At 44.9% G+C, this 16,337-nt stretch overlaps 1 protein-coding gene across 1 annotated transcript in view; it reads left to right on the top strand.

The window, feature by feature from the left end:
- OTOG (otogelin) overlaps window positions 1-16,337 on the top strand; it is a 288,440-nt gene that overhangs the window by 202,627 nt on the left and 69,476 nt on the right. Inside the window, exons 40-44 of the mRNA XM_088458241.1 lie at window positions 5,351-5,489; window positions 8,619-8,813; window positions 10,201-10,413; window positions 11,217-11,321; window positions 13,512-13,622. Of these exons, the coding sequence (XP_088314367.1) occupies window positions 5,351-5,489; window positions 8,619-8,813; window positions 10,201-10,413; window positions 11,217-11,321; window positions 13,512-13,622 (763 nt within the window). The remainder of the gene's footprint in view (window positions 1-5,350; window positions 5,490-8,618; window positions 8,814-10,200; window positions 10,414-11,216; window positions 11,322-13,511; window positions 13,623-16,337) is intronic.

The raw sequence follows: 16,337 nt of genomic DNA, 5'->3' as shown, positions 1-16,337 counted from the left end.
GGGGAAAAAGTTAGACACAAACAAAAGTTAGACATGTTAAAAGTTCGACAGGTACAAAAGGTCGACATGTAAATGGTCGACACAAAAATGGTCGACAATTATTATTTTTTGTTTTTTAGCCCTAATCTTCACCCTAACCCTCCACTTGGTGCCTAACCCTAACCCTCTCTTCTGGCCCCTAACCGTCTGGGTAAGTGCCTAACCCTAACCGTGGGGGTAAGTGCCTAATGATCTTTTTCATGTTGAACTTTTGACCCTGTCGATCTTTTGTACCTGTCGAACCTCTTACATGTCTAACTTTAGTGTGTCTCACTTGTCTGTGTCGAACTTGTATCCTTGTCTAACTATTAACTGTCTAACATCTGGTGTCTATCTAGACATTGTCTAACTAATTACTGTCTGTCTATAGGGGCAGGGTCAGGTGGGTGCCATGAACCCCCATGAGTTATCGGTGATATACTGTAGCTGCAATGCCACCTGATACATTACAGGCGCCAACATGTACAGAGAACATGGCGTGCCCTCAGCACCACTAATTGAGGTCCATATTGTGCGACCTGGCCTTGCAGACTCTATAGACCCTCATCCCATCAACATTTCAAGGGACAGGATAATCAATGTTGTATATAAAACACTGGAGAACAGTCAATCTGTTGTTAGGAGTTGATTTTGATTAATTTTGTGCTCCTGATCATGAACATGCCATACTTACTTTTCAATTGGCTCTAGTTTTTGAGATATGCATGTCTTTAATATTTATGAAAAATAAAAGATTTTTTTTTTTCTGATTACATTTGATTCGTAAAATGTTATAAAAAGACACAGGATAATTACATACATAAGTGTTAGGAAGCTATGAGAACAGTGTTTTGTAGGATTTTCTTTTGTATTCTTGTTGCGGGCAGTCCCTCTGCAGACTCCAACAGTAGTCGGCCATCGTGTGACAATCACACCATCCTTCATATCTCTCTTCCATTACCTGAATATCCTGGTGGAACCATTCATCCTGTTCTTAGCTTAAATCTCCTAGATAGGACGGGAAGTAATCTAAATGGCTGTACAAAAAATGGACTTTAATACTCATGTTGGCACCTACTTTCTCGAAACATTTTAGCATGTTGTGGACTAATTCATAATCGGTCAGCCTTGTGATTGCCTAAAACAATTTGAATTTGAATGACAGACACATAACTCAGCCATGCTTCAGATTCGGTTTCAGTCATAGATGTGGTAAAATTTGGATCCTTCACCAGTTTTCGTATCTGTGGGCCGTCAAAAATTCCTGCCTTTCATTTTTCAATACTAAGAGATGGAAATGTTTGACGAATATACGTGACACAATCGCCTGACTGTCCAATGCTTTTACAAATTGTTTCATTAAACCCAGTTTGATATGGAGAGGCGGCAGTATGATTTTTTTTCCTGTCAATTAAGGGCTCATGAATGATGTTGGCTTCTCCTACAGTTATAACTTCTCTCGGAGGCCATACGGTTTGCGGCCAGTGCTTTTGTTTTGCGTGACTATCCCATAAGCATATGTGACAAGGATACTTAGTATATCCACTATGCTGCCCAAGAAGAAAGTTTACCATTTTTAAATCAACACAAACAGACCACTGATGCTGAGAATAAGCAATTTTTTGTAAGACTAACTTGATATTTTCATACAGATCTTTAAGTTTTGTTTAATGACCGATAGGAATCGACGCAAGTTTATTCCCATTGTGCAGTAATACGCATTTTAAGCTCCTTTTAGAACTATCCAAAAAGAGCCGCCAGTCTTCTACTCGATATTCTGGTAAATCCATCATCTGGAGAAGTTCCAGAATATTGTTACAAACAATACACAAGATTGTTATCTTGGCTGAAGAACGGCAGTATGGCTTGCTCTTTATTTCGATACGACGTTATAATAACATCCGGCTGAAGACAGTGCTTTTCTTGAAGTCTGGATGCTAAAAGCTCAGCTCCTTTTTTTCATAAATTCAAGTCACTAATTAAATCGTTTAGTTCCTTTTGAGAAAATTTGTTTGGAGTAGAGGAACTTTCTTCAAACTCACTTTCATCTGTGTTGTCACTTGCACTGGATGAAATTAAAATTAAAAATTTCACATCATCACATTCGCACAAAGAACTGAATGATGGTACAGGTAAATCTTCGCTATGTGGTATTGGTTGATTTGCAGAATTCATACTTGGGTATTCCCATTTGCGTTTCTTAAATCGATTCATACCCTTCACATTTACAGCACAAAAATAGCAGTCACTCAAGTGATCTTTTGGCTCACACCACATCATAGGTATGCCGAAATAGACGGAAAAGTTTCGCCTATGAATAGTAGGCGGAAAAAAGTGCAGAATTGCGATTTTGGGGTGCAAACTTCGAGAAACCCCCCTGCACCCTTGGGACAGTCCTCCAAAGATAAACTGTCAATTTTTTTTTTAAAAGACTTTAGAACACCCCAAAAAAGTACTTTCATTTTGGGGGCGAAAAAGTGCAAAGTTGGGGGACAAACTTAAAAACTAGCGAAATAGACTTCTGGGGGGTCCCCAAGTATGGGGCAGGTGTTTTTATGATTGCAGGTGCTTGCGGCAGGTGGATTTTTTACGTGATTTAAAACTTCACTTTAGCAATTTAAAAATATGCTAGCACCCATTTTCATGTACCCCAAATTTGCTGGGAGTAGTTATTTCCTCAAAAAAATACTGCTTAAAGCTATTCTTCACCACTTGAGTTACGGCGCTAATTGGAACCAATTGTCACAACTTAAGTACCCCAAATACCTTCATTAGGGCTAATCTGCGGCATCTATAGTGATCCCCAATGTTAGTGCATCTTTTGGGGGGCTGAGTTCCCAATTTTTGACAGGACTTTTTGCCTGTTTATGTTTCGCCGGGTGCCGTTTTCGCATCCTTTCTAATTGAATATGGGGAATAGCGGGAGCGCGCCCAATACTTTTTCGCATGCAAAACACGAGATGTAGGCGAAAAGTCCGGCATGCGAAAAAGTATCGCGGGTGCAAAACTAATTGAATACGGCCCTTAGTCCAATTGCGGAGTGATTCCACGCAGGTTTTACAAACTTTGTGAGGCACCCAAATCTGGTCTTGCTGGTTTATGTGACGTCCATAATAAGCCTGATACGCAGTTATATTTTTTCTTTCTTTTGCAACACTATATTTGCCACAAATATTGACAAAAAACATCAGGGTTGTTCCTAACACCGTCTCCGAGAAGAACTCATTTTTACGGGAAAAACATTTTGTTTCACGCATTCAGTGCTAACTCCCAACAAAAGCCGAGGACGTACTGAACAAAACAAGCCCAACCGGCGGGAAATTGGTTGTGGTGGGACAGAGAGAGGGTCGAACAAAGGAACAGGAGGTGCGCTAACTGCGTCACTCGGCCCTCTCCGTTGCTCCTCTCTGTATGCTGGGAGGAGGCGTGGCTGTGGTCTGAGAATGTCCCAGCAGGCTCAGCGGTGCACTGCCACGCCTCCTCCCAGCGTTAGTGAGGCGATATAAATGTGTTATGTGTTGCTCCTCTCTGTATGCTGGGAGGAGGCGTGGCTGTGGTCTGAGGATGTCCCAGCAGTGCGTTGCTCCTCTCTGTATGCTGGGAGGAGGCGTGGCTGTGGTCTGAGGATGTCCCAGCAGGCTCAGCAGTGCACTGCCACGCCTCCTCCCAGCGTTAGTGAGGGGATATAAATGTGTTATGTGTTGCTCCTCTCTGTATGCTGGGAGGAGGCGTGGCTGTGGTGTGAGGATGTCCCAGCAGTGCATTGCTCCTCTCTGTATGCTTGGAGGAGGCGTGGCTGTGGTGTGAGGATGTCCCAGCAGTGCATTGCTCCTCTCTGTATGCTTGGAGGAGGCGTGGCTGTGGTATGAGGATGTCCCAGCAGGCTCAGCAGTGCACTGCCACGCTTCCTCCCAGCGTTAGTGAGGCGATATAAATGTGTTATGTGTTGCCCCTCCCTGTATGCTGGGAGGAGGCGTGGCTGTGGTCTGAGGATGTCCCAGCAGGCTCAGCAGTGCATGGCCACGCCTCCTCCCAGCGTTAATGTGTTATGTGTCTCACACGTGACTACCAGCCACGTTATCACAAATAAAACAAATTCTTGTTATTGTTGAAAGAGGGTAGTTGTTAAAAAAGCAAAACTAAGTTGATTCTGTTAGGTAAATCAGGCCTAGACTAGTAAGGTACTTCAAGTGGAGAAAATAATTGCATTTTATAATTTTTCATTAATTTGAAACCTGGAGCCAATTCAGCTGTAGCAAAGATCTAATGCGAAAATAGGACCTGCGAGTACTCTCACACCGATCTTACATCCTTGGCAAGAACAAATATAGATTTTTTTGTTCCCCAGTGTAATGTATTAACTGTAATTGTTACAAGCTTGTCTTTAATTTAACTGCATTATTCTTATGCGGAATGACTGTACAGACAGTGATACAGAGCTCCGGATGTCATACCTGTGGATTTTTTACCTCAGCTTTCTTCGTGCTTTCTCAGTTTTCACTGTGTGAACATCGGTGGTTGTGTTATCATACATCAGCCTGGCACGCAGTTGGCAGCATTTGCCCTACAGTACATATAACCTGCTGAGATGTCCCTGCTGTACAGGGCTCTTATAGATACACAGTGGATCTGCTAATATTAGGCCTGATTTAATGATGCACCCAAGTCTGTTTGTGAATGGATATTGCTATTTTATCGCACTGCGTGTGTGTCCGAGACAAGTAAGTTATACACATCTCAGTCTCATCTCCACATCTGAAATGGGTAACTGGGTGGCAACTTGGCCCCCACACAAGTGTTCTGGCAGCACAGAGGTCTCTAGCACCAGGTATATGGCGCTGATAGTGGCGACGGCTACTTTCACACGTGGATTCCTAGGAGCGGTATGGTCACATGGATTGATACAACTCTAAATATGTCCAACAGTGATTCCAAATTAATTAAACAGGGAGTAAAACGTTACATTGGCAGATGTTTCTATGCTTCATATATCGGGGGTTTTCCGGTAACCAATTTTTTTTTCTCAAAACCTTGAAAGTTATTCTATTATATATATTACCAGAATTTATAAAAATTATATATATATTACTAATATTGCTGAGTCGCACATTTCTACACTGAAACCCAACAACCAATTAGACGTTTGCTTTAATGTGTCACTTGCACTAGACAGACAAGCTAACTGCTGATTGGTCACAGAGATTATATTTGCTTCTTTGAACACTGTTAGTAAATAAAGCCGTATTCTTGTAAAGGTTCTGTTATTCTCCAGTGATGTTGGATGTGGGAATATTCACAAATAAATCTTTATCATATCTCTCCACCTCGGCAGGTATCTCCGGAAGCATTCTGTGAATTGTGGGTACAGGACATAGAATACATCCAGGATCCTTGCAAAGCTCTGACTGCGTATGTCTCCATGTGCCACAAATTCAACGTCTGCATCGAATGGAGGAAGCCAGACTACTGCCGTAAGTGACTGCACATAGCCTTGTACATGCTGTGGTGACATATAACATGCAAACTAATACATGCAGTGGGGGTGTAAAAAATATAGCCTAATACATGTACTGGTTGTGTAGCCTAATACAGAGTTTCCCAAACTGCGCCATTACAGTCCAGGTTTTAAGGATATCCGTGCTTGAGCACAGGTGACTTAACTAGATCCTCAGTCAATTTTATTTAACTATCTGAGCTCAAACATGAATATCCTTAAAACCTGGACTGTAGTGAAGGAGTTTGGGAACCTCTGGCCTAATACATGCAGTGGGTTATAACATATGCACTTGGGTGTATAACACGTAGCCTAATACATGTAGTGGGGGGGGGGGGTTAGAACATATAGCCTAATACATGTAGTGAGGTATAGAACGTATAGCCTAATACATGTAGTGAGGTATAGAACATATAGCCTAATACATGTAGTGAGGTATAGAACATATAGCCTAATACGTGTAGTGAGGTATAGAACATATAGCTTAATACGTGTAGTGAGGTATAGAACATATAGCCTAATACGTGTAGTGAGGTGTAGAACATATACCCTACTACATGTAGTGAGGTATAGAACATATAGCCTAATACATGTAGTGAGGTATAGAACATATAGCCTAATACGTGTAGTGAGGTATAGAACATATAGCCTAATACGTGTAGTGAGGTATAGAACATATAGCCTAATACATGTAGTGAGGTATAGAACATATAGCCTAATACGTGTAGTGAGGTATAGAACATATAGCCTAATACGTGTAGTGAGGTATAGAACATATAGCCTAATACATGTAGTGAGGTATAGAACATATAGCCTAATACATGTAGTGAGGTATAGAACATATAGCCTAATACATGTAGTGAGGTATAGAACATATAGCCTAATACGTGTAGTGAGGTATAGAACATATAGCTTAATACGTGTAGTGAGGTATAGAACATATAGCCTAATACGTGTAGTGAGGTATAGAACATATAGCCTAATACGTGTAGTGAGGTATAGAACATATAGCCTAATACGTGTAGTGAGGTATAGAACATATAGCTTAATACGTGTAGTGAGGTATAGAACATATAGCTTAATACGTGTAGTGAGGTATAGAACATATAGCCTAATACATGTAGTGAGGTATAGAACATATAGCCTAATACATGTAGTGAGGTATAGAACATATAGCCTAATACGTGTAGTGAGGTATAGAACATATAGCTTAATACGTGTAGTGAGGTATAGAACATATAGCCTAATACATGTAGTGAGGTATAGAACATATAGCCTAATACATGTAGTGAGGTATAGAACATATAGCCTAATACGTGTAGTGAGGTATAGAACATATAGCCTAATACGTGTAGTGAGGTGTAGAACATATACCCTACTACATGTAGTGAGGTGTAGAACATATAGCCTAATACATGTAGTGAGGTATAGAACATATAGCCTAATACGTGTAGTGAGGTATAGAACATATAGCCTAATACATGTAGTGAGGTACAGAACATATATAGGCTAATACATGTAGTGGGGTGTAGAACGTAATGCATGCAGTGGGGGGAGTAGAACGTATAGTCTAATACATGGAATGGGGGGGGTGTAGAACATATATCCTAATACATGCAATGGGGGGTGTAGTACATATAGACTATAAAAATAGGGTTTTTGCGCTAATGCAAAGTTAGCTGTACTTAGATTAATACCGGGTATGACAAAAAGAAGATCAGGACGCCAATATTCTCAAAATCAATATTTTATATAATAATTAGACATCAATCAATAAATCTATAAAAACATATAAGAAAAATCCTACGCAACAGTGTATCATATCTTGGTCAATACTTTCGCTGATAGTTAATTTAGGTATCATGTGACCGATCCTCTCAGTCTTAGGACATATTTTATACAGTATATATATATATGCACAATCATATACATATATATAAGTGCACAGTCCGATCTATTCAATTCTCACCAGACATGTAAGGAAATGTTTGAGTGTCCGCTCCTCTGAGTCTCATAGAATAAAAGCCTTGTCAGGCTCAAAAGTTCCTTTCTGTGGCTGTCTCTCCACCGCTCAGCTGTAATCGCAGTTCTCCAGCACAAATGTTGTCAGCCTGTGACTGCCCTACTTAGCCTGTAAAGAAGGATATTTGGTGCGTCCAGGTCTCTAGCGCACCTCCGTCTTTTATTATCTCCCGTCAATAACGTATGCACAAGGCACTGGGATCGGCTCACATCAGTTACATCTCCAGAGGTTTATCCGCACAATATATCCAATCCTCTAACGCATTTATAGTTGTAGGATCTTGGGTGCGAATGGACCTCTCAACCACGTCCCATAAATGCTCAATTAGGTTCATGTTTGGCGACTGTGGTGGCCACACCATTCGTCTGAACTCTTCAGAATGCTCCTAGAACCAATCTAAGACAAGTTGGGACCGATGGCACGGCGCATTATCCTGCTGAAATATTCCATCATTGTGAGGTTACATAAAGTCCATGAATTGCTGCAGATGGTCATTGAGCAATGCGACGTAGAAGTTACTTGTCAATTACGTGTCCAGTCGGACCCAAACCATGCCACGTGAATACACCCCACACCATTATGGAACTACCACCAGCCTGCACTGTGCCAGTAGACAACTGGGGTCCATGGCCTCATGGGGGTCTACGCCACACCCAAACCCTACCATGAGCCTGAAACAATTGGAACCGTGACTTATCTGACCACGCCACATGTTGCTAGTACTCCAGGGTCCAAATAGCGACATCACAAGTCCAGGTGAGGCGCTGTGTCCCGTGTCATAATGTTAACAGGGGCACAGTGATGGGTCTTCTGCTCCCGTATCCCATGGAAGCTAAAGAACGCTGCACTGACCTGCTGGATATGCGTCTGGTATCTCCTGCATTGAATGTAAATGTGATTTGAGACCATGTCGTTCGTTGCCACAGACAATTCTGGCCAAACGTCTCTGGCCACCAACATTATGCACCCGTGATCTTTGGCACCTCAGTGTACTATAAAATATGTATTGTATTTAATAAAGATATGTAATTATCCCATAGAGGATTTATGACTGTATGCTCGTCCATCACCTCTCTCCTTCAGCATTTAATTGCCCCGGATCCCTGGCTTACCGAGCGTGCCTGCCCGTCTGTGATGTCCCCCGAACGTGTCAGAACAACGAGATAGATCTGTACGACACAGAATCATGTTCCACACTCACCGAGGGCTGCGCCTGTGCGGAGGGATCCGTGCTACACCGTTCCTATTCCGCTGTCTGCATCCCAGAGAGGAAATGTGGTAAGTACATACATTGTGTGTGTATGATTCCCTGACATTATGGGGCTCATTCCAAATTGTGGGCGCAAATGAGATGCAGCCGCATTGCGTGCTTAGAGAGAAGTGCGGATCTCCCCTGTATGCGGAGGTGGCCGCACTACCCCTCTCCATCCTCTTGTGAAAGTATCAGCGTGCAATTTGCACGCTCCCTATCCTCGTGCAAGACGTCGCTCTCAAATCAGCCCTATCTTTGCGTTCACAAAGCTCTGAATAGGTCGCAGTTCCCCCTTGCGTGACCGTGACAGGTTCTCACTCTACTTAGCCTGCATCATGCACACAGGATTACTGCCCAGTTACAGCCACCTAGCCACAAGTGTACCACTTGCTCACTAATCTATTGAGTGAAATAACGAGCTATTAAATCCCCTGGGTACATTAGCTGAAACAGCACATACACTATTAATCCTCTGTTTAAATCATGGGACAATATACATATACTAATGTGGAAGGTGCAGGTTACCAGGGCCGCTTAGGGGCCCAGGAGTGCAAGGCAGGCATAACGAGCACCTCCCCCGCGATGCTATAACCCCAGCCTCCAAACGTATGTACAACCTGACCGGCCAAAGCCATGCGACCACCACAGTGCCCAGGCCCGCACCATGCATTGGCTATCCTGTGCATACCAATAATTGCTTCGTATAATGTAGGAACAATTCTTGTGGTCATTGATGCACTCCAACAAAAGTCTTCCTGCCTGTTCCCTTTGTGTAAGATTTAGTTGTGCGATTGTCTGATGTTGTCTATATACAGTATGTGTGTTTGTGTGTGATGTGTGTATATATGTATGGTTGTCTGATGATATGTAAATAGTATGTGTGTGTGTGACTGTCTGATATTGTGCGTCTGTATGTACAAGATTGTCTATTGTGTATATGTGTGATTTTCTGACAAATTTGTGTGTTTATGTGTGAGCATATATCTGACGTTGTATCATGTCTAATGTGTATATGTGATTGTGTATACAGTATGTGTGATTGATGTTTTATATGCGTGTGACTGTGTACTTGTATGTGCCTGAGTGTGATTGTCAACCTTGTATTTCTACTTCAGGGTCCATAGGGGGTCCACAAGGTTGACCTTGGGGGTATAGGTTGGGAACCAAATCCAGGCACCACGCAGTTAAAGCTTTCAGCTTCCAGGATGCTCTGGGTCCACTCTCCCTATAACACCGCCCCCAAGCCAGAGGCACCTCAATTTAAGTAGGTGCCCGGCCGGAGTCGGGTCACCGTTATCGCAGGGGGGGCTGATTAGCAGCCCCTAAGCTTACTTTTATTTTATGAGTTATATGGGAGATTATTGTTGATATAATATATCTGAGTGTATTATGAAATATATATCCTTATTGCAGTATGCACAGACAGCGCTGGGACCCCACGTGAGCTAGGAGAGATCTGGAAGACGTCCGTCACAGGATGTTGTATGTACTCCTGTACAGACAATGACACCATCATTCCTGTGCAGTACAACTGCTCCCATATACTGGTCCCCCAGTGCCAGCGATACGGGGAGGTGCTTGTATCCGTCTCCGATAACCAGTCCTGCTGCCCTCACAAGCTCTGCGGTAAGCGGGGAATCTATGTACAGACTGGAGATATCAGCGAATGGGTGGTGAAACATTATGTACACACAGTTACCGGACAGGTATTATTAAATGCAGCCAAATATTTATTTAATTCCCTTTCTGTAAATGTATCGCATCATTTACTTTCTGCTGTAGTGTTCATAAACGTACAATGCACATGAGCACAACTTTGCAGACAGGCCGAGATTGTCAGCTCATGTGTGCCCCATCCTGTAAGGTGTATAACACCGCCGCTGGTTACATCTCCCCCGGGGTAGGGGATTAATCTCCCCACCCCCCGCCTCCTGTTCTTTGTGCCTGCCGGCTGATTTGTATGAACTGAAAACTCTTCAACAATCTCTTTAAGGTGATGAAAAAGGAAAGTCAGGTTTAGTCCTTAGACTGCTCAGTAATATCGCGGCCCCCACTCTACATCTCCTATAAGTATAGATATTTATTAAACAAGCCCCCATTAATGATGAGCTGCTGGGACAGGTGGGCCTAGCACAAGGGGGAATGTTGACGCCTCTCACGTTCTGGACAGTGTTCTCTTGGTGGGTCTACAAAGAACATTTATGTATTTTCACAGACATTACATCATTATTAATAGGCTGCTCATCAGGAACAGCCACTGTCTGCAGCCGTGTGATATAACTCTGCTCCTGTGATATAACTCTGCTCCTGTGATATAACTCTGCTCCTGTGATATAACTCTGCTCCTGTGATATAACTCTGCTCCTGCTGAACCCAGATTTGATTTTGAGAAGGATTTTTAGTGATATAAACCATTTTTGTGTCTTAAGTCTGTAACCAAACGCTCTGTGACGGTGCAATCCCCACGTGCCACGGAAACCAGAAGCTAATATCTTATTACCAGAATGAGTCCTGCTGCCCTCGCTATACATGTGGTAAGAAGTTTATTATAGAGTCGTTGCTATTGATAAGTACATAGAAAGCACTGAAAGTCACATGCTGGTAGCATACAAGAAGTACGGGTTCCTTCCCACGTCACAGTACAGACTAAAGGCTTAGGGGAACATATAGAAAGCGAGGTGTGAGGGGGGCGGATTTGGGGAAAATATACAGATGTGCCAACATACGTCTATCCTCTATGCACTACAAGTAGCTCAGTGTGACTCGGTAGCGCCAAGAGTCTTTCTGTCTTCAAATGCGTCTGATTCGCACAACAATGCAACTAGATAGCACAAGCAGCTTCTGCTGATTAAAATGATATGCAGCATGCCTATGTTCTCTTTGTGTGACTGCGGGTGAATCTGCATGCTTAACGCTACGCTACAGTGTTACAGTCGCTGACACTGTAACGTAGCATTTCGCATGCAGATACACCCGAACTCGCTCACAGAACATGCTGTATATCATTTTAATCAGCAGAAGCTGCTTGTGCTATATAGTCGTGCCGTTGTGCAAATCAGACGCATTTGAAGGTAAAAAGATGCACAAAAAGATGCTCGGCACTACCGAGTCACGCCACAGCATGGAGCAACTAGAAGGACTGTTTAACATGCAAGGAGCCTAGATGTATGTGGACCCATCTGTACATCAAATGCAGTCTTGCTGGGAGAGGTGATCTGTAATTTATATCCCCAATTGTTGATGAATTTCATACACGGGGGCTCATACAGAGGTTTGCACAGTGTAAGATACGCATATTGGTTTTTCACATACCCAGAAAACCTCATGCACACGTATGAGGCTCTGCATGAATCTGACACACTGTCACATACACAGAATACCTGATGCACACGTATGAGGCTCTGCATGAATCTGACACACTGTCACATACACAGAATACCTGATGCACATGTATGAGGCTCTGCATGAATCTGACACACTGTCACATACCCAGAATACCTGATGCACACGTATGAGGCTCTGCATGAATCTGACACACTGTCACATACCCAGAATACCTGATGCACATATATGAGGCTCTGCATGATTCTGACACACTGTCACATACACAGAATACCTGATGCACATATATGAGGCTCTGCATGAATCTGACACACTGTCACATACACAGAATACCTGATGCACACGTATGAGGCTCTGCATGAATCTGACACACTGTCACATACACAGAATACCTGATGCACATATATGAGGCTCTGCATGAATCTGACACACTGTCACATACACAGAATACCTGATGCACATATATGAGGCTCTGCATGAATCTGACACACTGTCGCATACACAGAATAATTATGCACATGTATGAGGCTCTGCATGATTCTGACACACTGTCACATACACAGAATACCTGATGCACACGTATGAGGTTCTGCATGAATCTGACACACTGTCACATACACATAATAATTGATGCACATGTATGAGGCTCTGCATGAATCTGACACACTGTCACATACACAGAATACCTGATGCACACGTATGAGGCTCTGCATGAATCTGACACACTGTCACATAGACAGAATACCTGAAGCACACGTATGAAGGCTCTGCATGAATCTGACACACTGTCACATACACAGAATACCTGATGCACACGTATGAGGCTCTGCATGAATCTGACACACTGTCACATACACAGAATACCTGAAGCACACGTATGAGGCTCTGCATGAATCTGATGCCATATAACTATAGTAAGGGCATGGTCACAGAATTGCTGGGCAGATGCAGACCCACACAGACACATACAGTATATGCTGGTAAAAGCCATATGAATTGTGGGTGCCTGTAGTCAGGTGCAGATACACGTTGATGGTCGCCAGCACTAGCTTCTGACTGACTGTCTCAAGGTTCATCACTAAAGCTGTGGGCTCTTTTTTTCCCATTGCTGGTACCATTACTATGATTTTGTAGCCATGATATACAGTAGCTAGTGTTATTTTGTTATTCATAGTTGAAGAGGAGACACTTATCCTTCCTTTTGTCCTATCCTCTGCCTGGGTCCTAGCTGCAGACTGCCATGCTTACAATGACATGGCTCGGCCTAATTGTGGAGAGCTGTATTGATCATATTTATCAGTCTGGGAGAAACTGAATGCTAAATAGAGCATCAGATAGGGGCTATAATAGTGTCCTGTAATAACCACTATGTTTCTTTGCAGAATGTGACCCCGATAAGTGCGATTCGGGGGACACGAGACCTCAGTGTCGGGAGGACCAGACGTTGTTTGTTGCTCATGTGAACAATTCCTGCTGCGTCAGACACTTCTGTGGTATGAAACGCCTCCTGCTAGCGATCCCTTCTGTAGTCCCAAACTGCATGTTTTCCATAGTATCATTCTTTATTTCTATAAGGAGCATTGAGTGCTGTTTTGCAGCCAGACACTGATGTAGCAGGAGCGGGGAGAGTGAGATCTGAGTGCAGGTGGAGGGGTTGCAGGGTGAGGTATAAGGTGCACTGAGTGCTGTATTGCAGCCAGACACTGATGTAGCAGGGGAGGGGAGAGTGAGATCTGAGTGCAGGTGGAGGGGTTGCAGGGTGAGGTATAAGGTGCACTGAGTGCTGTATTACAGCCAGACACTGATGTAGCAGGAGAGGGGAGTGAGATCTGAGTGCAGGTGGAGGGGTTGCAGGGTGAGGTATAAGGAGCACTGAGTGCTGTATTGCAGCCAGACACTGATGTAGCAGGAGGGGGGAGAGTGAGATCTGAGTGCAGGTGGAGGGGTTGCAGGGTGAGGTATAAGGAGCACTGAGTGCTGTATTGCAGCCAGACACTGATGTAGCAGGGGAGGGGAGAGTGAGATCTGAGAGCAGGTGGAGGGGTTGCAGGGTGAGGTATAAGGTGCACTGAGTGCTGTATTACAGCCAGACACTGATGTAGCAGGGGAGGGGAGAGTGAGACCTGAGTGCAGGTGGAGGGGTTGCAGGGTGAGGTATAAGGTGCACTGAGTGCTGTATTGCAGCCAGACACTGATGTAGCAGGGGAGGGGAGAGTGAGATCTGAGTGCAGGTGGAGGGGTTGCAGGGTGAGGTATAAGGTGCACTGAGTGCTGTATTGCAGCCAGACACTGATGTAGCAGGGGAGGGGAGAGTGAGATCTGAGTGCAGGTGGAGGGGTTGCAGGGTGAGGTATAAGGTGCATTGAGTGCTGTATTACAGCCAGACACTGATGTAGCAGGAGAGGGGAGTGAGATCTGAGTGCAGGTGGAGGGGTTGCAGGGTGAGGTATAATGTGCACTGAGTGCTGTATTACAACCAGACACTGATGTAGCAGGAGAGGGGAGTGAAATCTGAGTGCAGGTGGAGGGGTTGCAGGGTGAGGTATAAGGAGCACTGAGTGCTGTATTGCAGCCAGACACTGATGTAGCAGGGGAGGGGAGAGTGAGATCTGAGTGCAGGTGGAGGGGTTGCAGGGTGAGGTATAAGGTGCACTGAGTGCTGTATTGCAGCCAGACACTGATGTAGCAGGGGAGGGGAGAGTGAGATCTGAGTGCAGGTGGAGGGGTTGCAGGGTGAGGTATAAGGTGCATTGAGTGCTGTATTACAGCCAGACACTGATGTAGCAGGAGAGGGGAGTGAGATCTGAGTGCAGGTGGAGGGGTTGCAGGGTGAGGTATAAGGTGCATTGAGTGCTGTTTACAGCCAGACACTGATGTAGCAGGAGAGGGGAGAGTGAGATCTGAGTGCAGGTGGAGGGGTTGCAGGGTGAGGTATAAGGTGCACTGAGTGCTGTATTACAGCCAGACACTGATGTAGCAGGGGAGAGGAGAGTGAGATCTGAGTGCAGGTGGAGGGGTTGCAGAGTGAGGTATAAGGTGCACTGAGCGCTGCATTACAGCCAGACACTGATGTAGCAGGGGAGGGGAGAGTGAGTGCAGGTGGAGGGGTTGCAGGGTGAGCTATAAGGTGCACTGAGCGCTGTATTACAGCCAGACACTGATGTAGCAGGGGAGGGGAGAGTGAGACCTGAGTGCAGGTGGAGGGGTTGCAGGGTGAGGTATAAGGAGCACTGAGTGCTGTATTGCAGCCAGACACTGATGTAGCAGGGGAGGGGAGAGTGAGACCTGAGTGCAGGTGGAGGGGTTGCAGGGTGAGGTATAAGGAGCACTGAGTGCTGTATTGCAGCCAGACACTGATGTAGCAGGGGAGGGGAGAGTGAGATCTGAGTGCAGGTGGAGGGGTTGCAGGGTGAGGTATAAGGTGCATTGAGTGCTGTATTACAGCCAGACACTGATGTAGTAGGGGAGAGGAGAGTGAGATCTGAGTGCAGGTGGAGGGGTTGCAGGGTGAGGTATAAGGTGCACTGAGTGCTGTATTACAGCCAGACACTGATGTAGCAGGGGAGGGGAGAGTGAGATCTGAGTGCAAGTGGAGGGGTTGCAGGGTGAGGTATAAGGTGCACTGAGCGCTGTATTGCAGCCAGACACTGATGTAGCAGGGGAGGAGAGAGTGAGATCTGAGTGCAGGTGGAGGGGTTGCAGTGTGAGGTAGAAAGTGCACTGAGTGCTGTATTACAGCCAGACACTGATGTAGCAGGAGAGGGGAGAGTGAGATCTGAGTGCAGGTGGAGGGGTTGCAGGGTGAGGTATAAGGAGCACTGAGTGCTGTATTGCAGCCAGACACTGATGTAGCAGGAGGGGGGAGAGTGAGATCTGAGTGCAGGTAGAGGGGTTGCAGGGTGAGGTATAAGGAGCACTGAGTGCTGTATTGCAGCCAGACACTGATGTTGCAGGGGAGGGGTGAGTGAGATCTGAGAGCAGGTGGAGGGGTTGCAGGGTGAGGTATAAGGTGCACTGAGTGCTGTATTACAGCCAGACACTGATGTAGCAGGGGAGGGGAGAGTGAGACCTGAGTGCAGGTGGAGGGGTTGCAGGGTGAGGTATAAGGTGCACTGAGTGCTGTATTGCAGCCAGACACTGATGTAGCAGGGGAGGGGAGAGTGAGATCTGAGTGCAGGTGGAGGGGTTGCAGGGTGAGGTATAAGGTG

Source organism: Taudactylus pleione, unplaced genomic scaffold (genome assembly GCF_031769625.1).
Source record: "Taudactylus pleione unplaced genomic scaffold, aTauple2 ptg000820l, whole genome shotgun sequence".
Lineage (NCBI taxonomy): Eukaryota > Metazoa > Chordata > Amphibia > Anura > Myobatrachidae > Taudactylus > Taudactylus pleione.
The sequence above is the reverse complement of the archived record's forward strand: the minus strand, read 5'-3'. Positions and strand labels throughout refer to the sequence as shown.